General features: G+C 48.2%; 1 protein-coding gene and 1 pseudogene across 3 annotated transcripts in view; one reads left to right on the forward strand and one right to left on the reverse strand.

Moving 5' to 3' along the window:
- Positions 1–15029, reverse strand: part of Gpd1l (glycerol-3-phosphate dehydrogenase 1 like) — a 43057-nt gene that overhangs the window by 19824 nt on the left and 8204 nt on the right. For 2 of the 3 annotated variants that reach the window (XM_052723435.1, XM_052723444.1), the window contains exons 2-4: positions 6809–6986; positions 3200–3340; positions 1141–1306 (exon numbers count right to left, since the gene is read on the reverse strand). In XM_052723435.1, coding sequence (XP_052579395.1) covers positions 1141–1306; positions 3200–3340; positions 6809–6986 — 485 coding nt within the window. The remainder of the gene's footprint in view (positions 1–1140; positions 1307–3199; positions 3341–6808; positions 6987–15029) is intronic. The other variant, XM_052723442.1, reaches the window with a different exon arrangement.
- Positions 3365–6796, forward strand: LOC128100808 (ubiquitin-60S ribosomal protein L40-like; annotated as a pseudogene).

A 15029-nucleotide genomic window follows, 5' to 3' on the forward strand; every position in this document is an offset into this window, starting at 1 on the left:
TCCATCAGGTGCTGTCAATTATGCGTTTCCCCCTCCATAGAATTCACAAGTGAGCTGATACGCCTGACTCTACAGTTAAACATCCGCTGGTCCTTAACGTCATCAATCCAGAGACCCGGAGGCTGGGAATGGAGCTCAGTGGAGAGCTTGGCATGCCCAAGGCCCAGCCTATCAAATAATAAGGTGAGCTAAAGGGGTGGCTCAGTGCTTGAATACGTACGAGTTCAATTCCCAGCACCCAGGTCAGATGGTTTATAATTGCCCCTAAGTCCAGCTCCAGGGGTATCCCATATCTCTGGCTTCTAAGGCAGCTGTATTACGTGTATACCACCCTTCCACATACATATAGATAAAAAATCTTTAAAGGCATGGAGGCCGGAAGTCAATATTGGGTTTCTTCCTCAATAACCGGTCACTTTTTTTTTAAAGATTCATTTGCTTTATTTATAAATGTGTATGAGTGTTTTGTCTACATGTCTCTATGTGCACCATGTATGTGTCCATGGAGGCCAGAGAGGGCATTGGATCCCATTGAACTGAAGTTACAGGCATTCCTGAGCCTCCATGTAGATGTTGGAAACTGAACCTGGCTCTTTTATAAGAGCAATAAGTGCCGTGCCGTCTCTTCGGCCCCGCCAGCTCTTTTAGAAGTAGGGTCTCTCGTGGATCCTGGAGCTCACTGATTGGCTAGACTAGTTGGCCAGCCCTTGGGATCCTCCAGTCACTGCCTCCCCGTACTGGGATCATAGACACCTGATTCTGTGCCTGCTTTTTTCACGGGCACGGGGGATCTGAACTCAGGTCCTCATGCATGCTCAGCAGACTCTTACCTATTGAACCATATCTCCAGCACCCTCTACCCTGCTCTCTACTGAGACAGGGTCACAGGTAGCCCAGGCTGGCCTCAAATTCACCATGTAGCTGAGGCTGGCCTTGAACTCCTAACTCTCCTGCCTCCATCTATTGCAATACTGGAATCACAGGCTTGAGTTCATAGGTAGAGCATGTATGCAGCACATATGAGGCCCTGAGCCTCCAGCACCAGAGCAGGGAAGAGAGGCAGAACCAAGTGTGGGCTGGGGAGCAAGTAGGAATAATACAGGCTAAGCCCGGCACTGCCAGGGCCCTCTGCGGCCTCACCAATGGTGGTCTCACAGAACTTCTCCGCAGCCACCTCACTGGCGATGTTGGCCCCCATCAGCACACTGATGTCAATGCCCATCTTCTCTCTGATGATGTCGGAGATGAGCTTCAGCCCTTCAGGGCCCTCGTCTATGCCCTGGAAGGATGCAGAGGAGTCAGGGGACTGCAAATCAAAGAGGCAAGAGACACTTGTTTTATAAGTAGTCTTAGCTGGACGCGGTGACCCACACCTACGTCCCATCATACCTATAACCCAGCTGAGGCAGGAGGACTGCTCTGAGTTCAAGGCCAGCCTTGGCCATGTTGGGAGTCAGCTTGGGATACGGATGAGACTCTGTCTCTATCAAATCCATGTAAGAATAGAATGAAGCAGCTAGTTTGGGTAAGATGGTGTGGGAGGCACAGAGGTCCCTGTGCTCCCATATAAGCACTAGGGGAACCAGGAATGAGAACACACGGGGTTGTCTCATCAAATCGAGAGATATGTAACCTCTTTCCTGTCCAGAAGGCTGGGAACAGATGTGGTTAACAGCCTGGTGACCTTTTCCCTATCTGTGTGGTGAAACCACACCAGATCCTCCCCAGGCCCTTATCCTGAGCTTGTTTTTCTCAGTCAATCTGGAGAACCAATCTTTGTGGAAAATGTCACGTGTACTTTACAAAGAGTTTTGATGTAGTCACGTCTTAGGCTTTATTGTGTACACAGGATTGAGTTAATTATCACCAGGAAATTTTTTCACCAAATTGTGCTAAGCTTAAATATGCCTAAAATAAATGATTTGGGGTCAGATTCTCAAAGTTTGAACCAACACTGGCTACTGAATCATGTTGAACCAGACTGCCTTCTTATCTCCTGAGAATTGGAACTCTGCTGGCCATGGTGTTTGCAGAGACCCCTACAAAGTGGTTCAGGTTACTTTGCAGAATGGGAGCTCTGGCCTGGAAGGCCCTGAGAGCACACAGGCCCAGTGGCACCTTCCAGGGCTCCGGGAGGCTTCTAAGGAGCAGGCTACTGGGATGACAAGGGAGATCCTGATGCTACACAGAAGGGACTGGGCCCATAGCATACGCTGTCCCCAAAGTCAGCTTCAGGCACCAAGGAAGACCCCACTTTAGTTCCATCCATCACCAACAAGTGGAGAGTGGGTGGCACCTGTGAAGAGGGCAACCACACCGTCATCTGGCTCTGGGTGCACGGGTGTGGAACCTATTACCAGCTGATGCCACACCAGCTGGCCCAATCGGAAGGTGACATAAAGGTTCTTTTCTCTAGGGTGGGGGAGATAGATCTGTGCTTGGTTCCAGCTCCAGGGGGATCCGATGCCTCTGGCCTGCGAAGGCACCTGCACTCATGTGTACACACCCATCCTTAGACACACACACGTAATTAATAAAATAAATCTTGGCTAGCTACTGCATTGGCTACTTCCATAAGAGACAGGGTGAGGGTCTTCTCCAGGTTCCTCTTCTCCCATCAGACAGAACAGCTATGCTGAATGCCGTCAGCACCTCACTCAATTTTCTTTTACTAAATTAATTTTTATCATGTATAAGCGTTTTGCCTGCATGTATGTCTACCATGTGTGTGTAATACCCAAGAAGGCCAGAAGATGGCATCAGGTCCCCTGGAATTGGAGTTAAAGACAGGAGGCTCTCGGTGGGTGCTAGGAATAAAACCTCAGTCCTCTGGTATGCACAAGGTGATGGATTCCAGCATCACAAAACAGACAAAACAAAACAAAAGGAAAACACAGGAAGCCAGCGGGTACCAGCATTCCACATTCTCTACTTCTGGTCTGCTGGGATGTGAGCTAGCAGCCGCCTGAATGCCGCTGCCTCCACACAGCTGTCCACAGCCATGCCTGCCTGGCCTCCTTGGCCATAAGGGAATACCTTGCCTCAAACAGTGAGCCTGAATAAATCTCTCCCTGATGAAGTTGCTTCCTGTCAGGTGTTTAGTCATAATGGATGAGAGGGGCCCGACAGACCTTCTCAAGCAGAGGAAAGAGGGAGTGAATTCTGGAGGAACCAGGGTCTGCTCTTCCTGGGTGGTTACCTTGATGAGCGTGATGCCTAGGGCCTTCTTGGGCACCCTGCCCGTGATCTCATCGCAGATCTTGTGAATGAACTGGTGGGGGATGACGAACACCAGCAGGTCTGCATCCTGCACAGCCTCGCTGAGATTCGGGACAGCAACCTGCAACAGAATGGGGGACAGTCAGTCCACACCCTCGCCCCTTCAGAATGCACACTGCCATGAGGTACTGCCGTCTCTGCCCCCATTGTTCTAGGAAAAGGATCCTAACGTCCTTTTAATTAAGTGTTGCTTGCTCTTTCTCTTCAACGAGGCGGCCGAGCAGACGCCAACATGCAGATTTTTGTGAAGACCCTGACAGGCAAGACCATCACTCTAGAGGCCGAGCCCAGTGACAACCATCGAGAATGTCAAGGCCAAGATCCAAGATAAGGAAGGCATCCCACCAGACCAGCAGAGGCTGATATTTGCCGGCAAGCAGCTGGAGGATGGCCGTACCCTGTCCAGAAAGAGTCCACCTGGTGCTGTGCCTGCGTGGTGGCATTATCGAGCCGTCCCTTCGTCAGCTCGCCCAGAAGTACAACTGTGACAAGATGATCTGCCGCAAGTGCTATGCACACCTGCCCTCCCCCCCCCATGCGGTCAACTGCCGCAAAAAGAAGGGCCGCCATACCAACAACCTGCGCCCCAAGAAGGAGGTCAAATAAAGCTGGGGCTGTACCTAGCCCATGACCCTGGGACCACTGGGGGAAAAAAAAGTGTTGCTCAATTTTAAAAATTACAACTTTATTTATTTATTGGTGTGTGTGTGTGTGTGTACATGTTGTGGCATGCATGTGGGGGTCAGAGGACAACTGAGGACTCTCCTTCTCTGTGTAGGTACTGGGGATCAGACTCAGGTCGTCAGGCTTGGGTGCAGACACCTTTCCCCACTGAGCCCTCTCCCCTGCCCTGTTGTTGTTGTGATTGTTTGTGAGACAGACTCACATTATTGCCCAGGCTACCCTGGAAGTCACCATGTAGCCTAGGCCATCCTCCTCCCTCAGCCTCTCTTTAATCCTGGATACCAAACTGTTAAGGCTGAAGGATCAGGAGTCCTAAATTATCTTTGGCCACACATTGCAAGGTTGAGGCTAGCCTGGGCTACACAAGACTGTCTCAAAAGGTCAAAAACCAAACCAAACCAAAACCCCACTGACAAACGGATTTTAATCTTTATGAGAACAGTGTTTTTAAAGACTGGCAGAGCTCAGCAGACAAAGACGAGAGAGACAATGAAGAGCAACTCAGAATGTGCTGTGGTCAGTGACTCCCGTGTCACACTGGGGCCAGCTGAAGAGCCCTCGCCTGGCCAAGCTCCAAACACGAGGTCCTGGCAGAGAGCAGTGAAGCCAGATCGACCACTGCTCTCCAATGACAGGGAATGACAAGTGTCCTCTCCATTCATGTCTAGGGAAGCCACACTCTCAGGCCAGCCAGCTGTTAGTGAGCCAGTGGTGAAGATGGCCGTCAAAGACGGGCAGTCACTGTCCTGAGCGGGGGCCCTCAGGCAGGGCTAGGTGTGCGGTGGGTTAGGACCCACGCAAGGTAGACTTGGACTCTGAAGTCATGGCCTCACCGGTAGACATGCACAGCAGTGCTGGGCTTGGAACGGGCTCAGTTAGCAGAGAGCCTTCTCGGGATGTGTGAAGCCCTGAGTTTGATTCCCAGCACCACATAAACCAGGGGTGGTGGACTGGGGAGAGGAGGCAGGAAGATCAGGAGTTGAATCGTCCTCAGCTCCATACCAAATTCGAAATCATGGGATCTAGTGTCCAGGGGTGCGAGAGAGACTGCTCAGCAGTTCCAGTGGCTCTTGTGGAGGACCAGGGTTCAATTCTCAGCACCCACATGGTGGCTCACAACCATCTATAACTCCTGTCCCAGTGGGTCCAGCACCTTCTTCTGACCTCCATGGGCACCAGGCATGCATGTGGTACACAGACATACATGCAAAAGGCAAAACACCCATACACATAAAATCTTTAAAAAAAAAAAAGTTTAGTTAAAAGGAAAATTAGAGCCGGGCAGTGGTGGCGCATGCCTTTAATCCCAGCTCTTGGGAGGCAGAGGCAGGCGGACCTCTGTGAGTTCGAGGTCAACCTGGTCTATGGAGCAAGTTCCAGGGCAGCCAGGGCTACACAGAGAAACCCTCAAAACAAACAAACAAACAAAAAGCCAGCAATCTGGTGTATGTACTTCCTCAACTCACAAGGAGACAGGTGCTTAAAATGAGCCTTTAGGTAGTTACAGAAGCCACAGGGGAGAGAGGGCCTAGAGGGGAGAGAGGGCCGTACACATGTTGTGACCTTAAGGTTCCAGTCCTGGGTACAGATGGCTCCCAGGAGCATTATCAAGAACAGAGGTCACATAAATGTCCACTCCAGAGAGCAAATGGTCGTTTGGATGCAGGACATTGACAGAGCCCTAGGAATGGGCCTTTCCTCCTGTCTCCGTTCAGCCTGGCAGGGAGGTGATCAGCGAGGACGCCCCGCTGCCATATCTGATGCTTGCTGCTCCTCGTTCACGCAGCGCACAGGCTCTTGCTCCTTAGAACCACCCCTCGGATGATTCATATTAAGATGCATGGCCCCAGGGCACAGATTTATAATCTCAGCTACTCAGGAGGGTGAGGCAGGAGGATGGAAAGTTCAAGGCCTGCCTGGGAAACACAGGGAGATCATATCTCAAAATAAAAAGGAAAAGCACCAGGGTAGGTAGTCTGGGTACCTAGAAAGTCAAAAGCGGAAAGCCAGAGTTACAGGCATGGGGTAGATGGAAGGAGCAAGTTCCTTGGTGACTGGCATAAGGAAAGAGCAGGACAGTGAGGTGCCTGGCCCACAGAGGAGCCAGACTGGCCCGCATAGACCCTCTCTCAACCCCCTAACTCCCCTGCCCCAGTAAGCAGGTATGAAGCCCTGGGTTTGATTCTCAGCACAGCATGACCTAAAGCTGTGGTGCTAGTACGTGGGAGGTGAAAGCAGGAAGACCAGAAAAGTTCAGTGTCATATGTATGTGAGGCCAGCCTGGGCTACATGCAGTGTCATAAGTGTGTGAGGCCAGCCTGGGCTACATGCATGCATGTCGTGGGATGGGGGAAAGGCCTAAAAACTCAAAAGAAATGAATGTTAATTAACTAACGAAACTATCAATGGGAAGGGCTCTAATCCAATGTGACTGCTGTCCTGGTAAGAGGGAGTAATGAGGATGGGTGGGGTAGCTGGATCAGTAAGAGAACTTGCTGCTCTTCCAAGAGGACTGGAGTTCGGATCCTAGCATCGCGTAGTTCACAACCTCCTGTAACTCCAGCTCCAAGGGAGCCAGTGACCTCTTCTGACCTGGAAGCACACCCGGCACAGAGCACACAGGCACACATTTTTAAGAGGTAGTAACAACAGTTTCCACAGAAGAAACACAGGCCCTGTCTCAAAGAACAAACTGACCAGAATCCAAGAAAAGCAGAGCCAGTCAAGTGACAATAGAGACCGGGAAAAAGGGAGGTCACTTGGCCTAGTCCAGGTCCCCTTGCCGCTCAGAGGATCACAGCCTGGAGAATGAACCAAATGTGCCCCCGCCACCACCAAGTCTTACCACATTTTCTGGCAGCTTGTGTCCGGGGAGATATTTCACATTTTCGTGGTCATTGTTGATGATGTCTGTCAGCTTCCTCCCATTAACGGTCTCTTCGAAGACCCACATCTTGACTGTGGAGGCAAACTTCTGCAGGTTCTTTACATTATTTCCAATGATTTTTGCAACAGCTGATCCCCTGTAATAAGACCACGGAAGAGGAAAAAAAATTAAACTTATTTGAGAAGAGAAAAAGCATTTGACTGAAATGCAGGAGTCTTGCGTTTTGATTCTGAGACCTCTGAATCAGCTCAAGGTGAGTGACCTGGGGACTCAGTTGTTCTCATGGGAAGTCCCCCTTCAACCCACCCTATTATCAGGAAAATGCCAGCATTTGGTACAAAGTTTCAAAATAAGCCAGAAGTTTGGGGTATAGCTCAGTCAGTAGAGTGCCTGCCTAGCATGCACAAAGCCCTGGGTTCGATCTCCAGCTCTGCTTAAACCAGGAGTTGGTGGCACAAGCCTGTCATCTCAGCACTTAGAGGGTAGAATTAGAGCAGAATTTCAGGGTCATCCTTAGCTACATGGAGAGCTGAGGGCAGCCTGGGAGACAGGAGACCCTGTCTCAAAAAACCAAAACTCTACTAAGACCCAACCTATCTTGGCAAGTGTCACAAGTGGAACAGAAATTCTGGAAAAATGTGGGAAGGTCCCAGAGGGGGTTTGGAGTCTGTAACGAGGCTTCGCTATATCTCAAATCAATCAAGGAAATTAAAATATAGCCACTGTGAAATTAACTGTGTCCCGATAAACTGCAGCAGGGCCTCCTCTGTGTGAGAATGGAGACACCTCCACAAAAGGAAACAGGTCACAGGGTGGGTCCCCATCACTCACACCCCACATCTCCTGATGGCCTCCAGCTCCCAAGTTCCCTTCCTGCTTTGATATTCAGTGACCGAGTTTTAAAGTAGTTCCCACGGCCCTCGGTGGTCCAGGGCTGTGGCAGGGCTGGTGGTGCAGGGCTGGTGGTCCTGGCCACTGTACCCTTGGGTCAGGCTGTGATGGGCACCTGAGCTGAACGGCTTCCGTCTGTGGAGTCTGAAGTGAGAACTGCTGTTTAGAGAAGGCTCCTGGTGTGGACGCAGGGGTAAGGCTGTGGTAAAGGAAGGAAGGAGGTGTGCCAGTTCCTCCCTGTAACTCCAGCATCCAGGAGGCTGAGCCAGAAAGATGTCCATCATGGACACAGTGGGTCCCAGGCCAACCTGGGTGACAGACTCAGACCTCATCTCAAAACTCAAGCAAAGGCAATGAAGAGCCCTTGAGAATTTTAAGATTGTGTATGTTCACAAGAGTGTGAGAGCACACCTGTGTGCAAGTGTGCAAGCAGTGCTGCTGGTGAGAGCCAGACAGAGAGAAAAGGCAGTGGGCAGAGGCCTGACTCAGTTACGTGGTGGGGGAGGCTCCAGATGGGCCTCGCAGCCTCAGGGAAGTCCCTGGAGTCAAGGCCAGTCCAGAGTATAAAACCCAACTCCCCACCCAAGCAAGGATTATCTTAAGCCTTAGGCCTCAAGACACACACTAACTCAATCAACTCTGCAATGCTCTGCAAGTGAAATTTGTGATTCCAGCACTGGGAGGTGGGGCTAGGGGGAAATCAGGCATTGAAGGTCATCCTCAGCCACCTTGGGAGTTGGAGGCTAACCTGGGCTACAAGAGACTTCTTTTAAAAGACAAAAAAACAAATGGGAAACAGAGGTAGGAGGACATCTATGAGTGTGAGGTCTAGACCAGTCTGGGACTACACAGTGAGACCCTTTCTTTTCTTTTTCTCCTTCCTTCCTTCCTCCCTCCCTCCTTCCCTTTCTCTCTCTCTCTCTCTCTCTCTCTCTCTCTCTCTCTCTCTCTCTCTCTCTCTCTCTCTCTCTCCCTCCCTCCCTCCCTTTCCTTTCTTAAAGGTTTTTTGAAACAGGGTTTCTCTGTGTAGCCCTGGCTGTCCTGGAACTCACTCTGTAGACCAGGCTGGCCTCGAACTCAGAGATCCACCTGTCTCTGCTAGGATTAAAGGAGTGTGCCACCACCACCCAGCTGTGAGACCTTTTCTTAAAATAACAACAGCAACAACAAACCCAAATTAATACTAAGCAAAAAACCCAGCCAACCAAATAAATAAGGGCACTGGAGACATGGCTCAGTGGTTAAGAGCACTGGCTGCTTTTGCCGAGGACTCAGGTTCAATTCCCAGCATGCACATGGCAGCTCACAATCACCTGTAAGTTCAGTTGCAGATCCGTGATACCTGCTTTTGATTTCGACTGTACCAGGCACATACCTAGCCATGCTTGCAGGAAAACACCCACAGGTAAAATAAGAACTATAAAAATAAGTCAGTGGAACATGGGTGGATTTTTGGTATAAGGTCTCAGTCTTTATACCAGTCCATAGGAGAGACACATTGTCCCCACTTCACAGATGAAAAAATGGAGGCTAAGAGAGTACAGATGTGACCCAAAGTGACCCTGTGATCACCAAGAGGCAGGAGTTCAAGCCCAGATCTGTTTCCCACAAGCCCTTTCCTGTTCAATCCTAGTTGCTCTGGTCTTAAGTCGAACTGTTTCCTGATAATACATGTGTAGACCCCAAACTGTGTGCAGGGGGGGAGGGGAGGGGAAGTCACAGGTCTGTGCCCTCCTGGAGCCTAGACACTGGGACATGGAGAATGGTGACGCCCCAGCATGGTGGCTGTTGTGTGAACCTTTTCCCTGGGGAGATAGAAACAGCTGCTTGCTACCATCAGGACACCAGTGACAAACCAAAGCAGATTCCAAACCCAGCCTGGGGGAACCACTGGGTTTATTGGGCTCCTTTATATAGTGAGGGGCTAATGAAGGGAGCATGGGTGAGCAGAAAGTCACATCCCCATGAAGTCTCACCTGTAGCTTATATAGTCGAAGGCTTCCACTCAGTAAACCTTATAACCTCTAAATATTGTTTTCTTGAGACCAGGGCAAATGGGATCGAACCGGAAAGGGCTCTTGAGAAACAGATCTGAGCTAGAACTTGGCCTCATGGTGCTCACAGGGTGTGGAGTGTTGTGGCAGTAGCTTAGCAGGTGAAGATACTTGGCACACAAACCCGTTATCTTGAGTTTGATGTCCACAACCCACCGTGGAAGGAGAAAGCCAGCTCTGGAAAGTTGTCTTTTGACCTCCACATGGTTGTCATGACACACCCTTGCTGGCATGCTCACACATGCCAGCACACACTTACACATAAACACACTAGAAAACATTTTTAAATGTGCAAAGCTCTGTGCTTGATTCCTAGCACTGAAATAAGGAAAATAAAAAGAAAGGGGCTGGAGCTGTAGTTCAGCTGGTAGACAGCTTGCCTAGAATGTACAAAGTCCTGGGTTTCATCCTCAGCATCCCTAAACCATGGTGCACACTGTAATCCTAGCACTTGGTAGAGGCAGAAGGATTGGGAGTTCAAGGCCATTTCAAGTTAAAGGCCAGACTGATGCCCCATCTCAAAGAAAGAAATGTGAAGAGAGACTAGACTGCAGGGGACAGAGAGAAGGCTGCTAAAGAGTCAAGCTGAGGATGGGCAGACCAGCCCATCTGTCTGGTACCTGGTATCTGTCTGGTACCCACCAGGCATCATGAAGTTTCTAATACCTCATTAACACTACCCGTTTCAAGGCAGGTTCTGAAGGGTTTGCTGTGGAATAATCCTCTTGTACACTGTAAAGATTTGTCACTCAATTGGTTTAATAAAACACTGATTGGGCAGTAGCTGGGCAGGAAGTTAGGCAGGAAAGCCAAACTGAGAATGATGGGAAGAAGGAGGCGGAGTCAGGAGTCTCCAGCCAGATGCAGAGGAAGCAAGATGAGAATGTCATACTGAGAAAAGGTACCAAGCCATGTGGCTAAACATCGATAAGAATTATGGGTTAATTTAAGTGTAAGAGCTAATTAGTAATAAGCCTGAGCTACCAGCCAAGCACTTATAAGTAATATTAAACCTCTGAGTGGTTATTTGGAAACTGGCAGGCAGGAGAGAAAAGCCTCTGATTACAAGGGTTGGCTGGGGTTGGAGGTAAGGACCACCTAACTGAGATCATGGTGGAAAAGTACAATTCAGAAAACCTCCCTCTCCAGGGTGTGAATCTGATGGGGAAGATCTTTGGCTTCAGTTTCTTCATGTAAGGAACTGATGACAGGGTGGGCCAGATGGCTCAGTGTGTAAAGGTACCAGTCAGCAAGCCTGATGTCTTGAGTTCTGTCTCTAGGAAGGAGAGACCTGACTTCTACAAACTGTTCTCTGACCTCCATTGTGGAGTGCACCCTCACCCTTTAAACAAACAAACAAACAAACAAACAAATAAATAAATAAATGTAATTTAAGGGCTGGAGTGGTCAAGAGTCCTGGCCGCTCTTCCAGAAGACCAGGGTTCGAGTCCCAGTACTCACACGGAGCTCACAACTGTCTGTGTCTCCAACCCCAGGGATCTGGCCTCCTTGAATAACATAGGTATACTGTACACAGACATACATGCAGGCACAACAACACCATACGCATAAAATAAAAATAAAGGTACACATTTTTAATGCAATCTAAAATTTTGTAAAGTAAATATATAAAGGAGTTATATCACACTCTGGATTTACTAATGGGCTCTGGGGATACATAATACATCTATCTATCTATCTATCTATCTATCTATCTATCTATCTATCTATCTATCATCTATCTGTATCTATCTATCATCTATCTATCTATCTATCTATCTATCTATCTATCTATCTATCTATCATCTATCTATCTATCTATCATCTATCTATCTATCTATCATCTATCTATCTATCTATCTATCTATCTATCTATCTATCTATCATCTATCTATCTATCTATCATCTATCTATCTATCTATCATCTATCTATCTATCTATCTATCTATCTATCTATCTATCTATCTATCTATCAGGTCTATCTATCTATCTATCATCTATCTATCATCTATCATCTATCTATCATCTATCAATCATCTATCTATCTATCTATCTATCTATCTATCTATCTATCTATCTATCTATCTATCAGGTCCTCATGCTTGCAGGGTAAGCACTTTTGCCAACTGAGCCATCCCCCAGCCCCTTGCTTTCTCCTTTAACCAAAAAGGAAAAGGGTCTAGGGAGAATGAGCATGTAACTACACTGTCCATGACCTGAGTTCCCATCCCTCCCAGGCCCGTGCTGAGCTGTGTGGTTCACCAGGCAATTGAGGATGTTGGTGAATTTTCTTTTAAACGACATCTAGTCTTCAATCCTAAGAGCAATACATGAACAAAGTCAAAGCATTATGAATAATCCCATCTCACCACCCAGGCAGAATCATGGTCAACACTGTGTGTGATTCTCTGCAGTTAAAGGCTTTTAAAGTACAATCAAATACCAGAGAATTAGATACAAATGTGAAAAGTCTAAGATTTTAAGAATAGATTTGACTTGGTGCAATGTTTATTTGCTCTCCGGGTAGAGAAGCTTTCCAAGTTTAAAACCAAAAGAGGAAACCACAGAGACACCACAGAGACGGTGTGTGTGTGTGTGTGTGTGTGTGTGTGTGTGTGTGTGTGTGTGTGTGTGAATGTGAGCACTTCACTTAAAGGAAAGGACCATCACAACAGACAGGGCTTCGGGTGACTGCAGAGGGCGCTGCTCACTGTGAGACTGTCCCTTCAACAAGAGGCATGTGGCTGGGGATGTGGCTCGGTTGGTAGTGTGTACCCTAGTGCGATGCCCTGGACTCCATCCCCAGCACCGCATAAACTGGTTTTTTTTTTTTTTTTTTTTGGTTTTTCGAGACAGGGTTTCTCAGTGTAGCTTTGCGCCTTTCCTGGGACTCACTTGGTAGCCCAGGCTGGCCTCGAACTCACAGAGATCCGCCTGGCTCTGCCTCCCGAGTGCTGGGATTAAAGGCGTGCGCCACCACCACCCGGCCATAAACTGGTTTTCTAGGCAGCAAGTTCCTTTACCTGCTAAACCTTCTTGTCAGCCTCCTCCCATCCCCATTTCCCAGTTGCAACAGAGTATCACATGGTCCAGGCTGGTCTCTAACTCCATTGGTAGCTGAAGACCTGAGGATGAGCTTGAACTTCCATTTTTCTGTCTCCACCTCCCCAGAGCCAGGATCCCAGGTTTGTGCCCAGGGTCTCCTGCACACGAGACGAGCATTCTGCCAACTGAGTGTCATCAGCTATATAAAGACTATATACCATCTGTGTATCAGCAGACAAACCATAGTGGTAAGAGAACAATGGAATCCAGCTCTGGTAAGATACTTCCTACGACCGCATCTATCAATTTAAGAAACCCAGTGAAAGGCTGGGGAGATGGCTCTTGGATCTTGCCACACAAGTGTGAAGACTGCAGTTCAGATCTCCAGAACCCACAACTCCAGGAGGTGAGGGGACCACTTGACATACCCGTTTATTGAGAGGCAGAGACTGGAGATCCCAGGGCAAGCTGTGTGGCTAGACAAACCAGAATGTGTAAGCTCTAGGCTTAGGCATGGAGACCCCAAAATGAAAGATGACATCTGACACCAACTTCAGGCTTCCACGTGCATACACATGCGAACGCGAATATACAGATGCGTGAATATACAGATGCATGCACTGCTGTGGATATTGCTCTGTATAAATAAAATGCTGTGAGACATGTCTGCTCCTGGCAGCACCGATTTACTTCAGAGAGGAGGATGGGCATCAAAGACACTCTATATGGAGTTTATCTTGTTCTTGGCAAAAATAGCCATTTGGGCAAGAAACTGTTCTTGCCTGGACTGCTTGATCAACTGGACATGCAGGACCCATAGGAAGGTGACCACTGAACTTTGCTTGGCAAAATGGTCCTTCAGGTTCCTGCTTCCAGAGGAAACTGCCAGGCATTCTACAGGACACGGAGAAGTGACTGAGAGACTCTAGGCCTGTGGGCTGAAGACAGATGCCCCAACTTCACAAAGGAACTTTGGATGACTGTCCAGGCTGTCAGCTGTCTCTGTCCACTCTGCAAGACTCCTGAAAGTTGCTTGTGTCCTTCTCCCGTTTCTTTTCTTTTCTTTTTTTTTTTTTTTTTTTTGGTTTTTCGAGACAGGGTTTCTCTGTGTATCCCTGGCTGTCCTGGAACTCTCTTTGTAGACCAGGCTGGCCTCGAACTCACAGAGATCCACCTGGCTCTGCCTCCCGAGTGCTGGGATTAAAGGCGTGCGCCACCACCGCCCGGGCCTTCTCCTATTTCTCAGGTAATATTATATCCTTCTGAGGTCTTTGATGTAGTTGAAGACTGGATAGTTATAATTTTCTTAGTTGTGATAAGAGATAAGTTAGATATGAAACCTTAGACTCACAAATACAAGATAGATAGGATATCTTCTTTAATTTTGCCAAATACAAATAGACTAGATATTGTAACTGCAATTCTTGCTTGATAATTGTTTTGTTATATGTAATTTTACTATGTGAAAGTTAAAACCTTCCTTTTTGAAAAAAGAAAGGGGGAAGTGCTGTGGATATCGCTCCGTATAAAGAAAATGCTGATTGGCCAGTAGCCAAGCAGGAAGTATAGGCAGGACAAGCAGAAAAGAGAATTCTGGGAACAGGAAGGATGAGTCAGAGAGATGCTGCCAGCCACCACCATGAAAAGCAAGATGTAAGGTATCGGTAAGCCATGAGCCGCATGGCAACTTATAGACTAATAGAAATGAGTTAATTTAAGATATAAGAACAGCTAGCAAGAAGCCTGAGCCATTAGGCCAAACAGTTTAAATAATATAAGCGTCTGTGTGTTTATTTTATAAGTGGTATGTTGGAGTGCCAGGACTTGGCAGACCTGGAGAGAAAACTCTAGCTACAATGCACAGCGCACACAAAGAAAAGGAGGAGGAGAAGCCGAGTAGTGGTGGATCAGAACCAGTCTGGGCTACAATGAGACCCCAATTGAAACACAAAAAGCTCTCAGGAGGCAGAGGCAGGCAGATCTCTGTGAGTTGGAGGCCAGCCTGGTCTACAAAGTGAATTCTAGGACAGCCAGGGCTGTACCCATAAGTTAAGATGTTCCCTTTAATCTTAGATGAAGGTGGTTAGGTCTGTAGCACAGAGCTCAGGGCATTTCTGTACATACAGCCAGTGTTCAGACTGCTAGGTCAGAGTTCTTGGAGACACACAGTCTTTGGTTTTGTTGCCTAT

The sequence above is a fragment of the Peromyscus californicus genome, unplaced genomic scaffold (genome assembly GCF_007827085.1).
Source record: "Peromyscus californicus insignis strain IS unplaced genomic scaffold, ASM782708v3 Scaffold_11__1_contigs__length_118956290, whole genome shotgun sequence".
Taxonomy (NCBI): domain Eukaryota; kingdom Metazoa; phylum Chordata; class Mammalia; order Rodentia; family Cricetidae; genus Peromyscus; species Peromyscus californicus.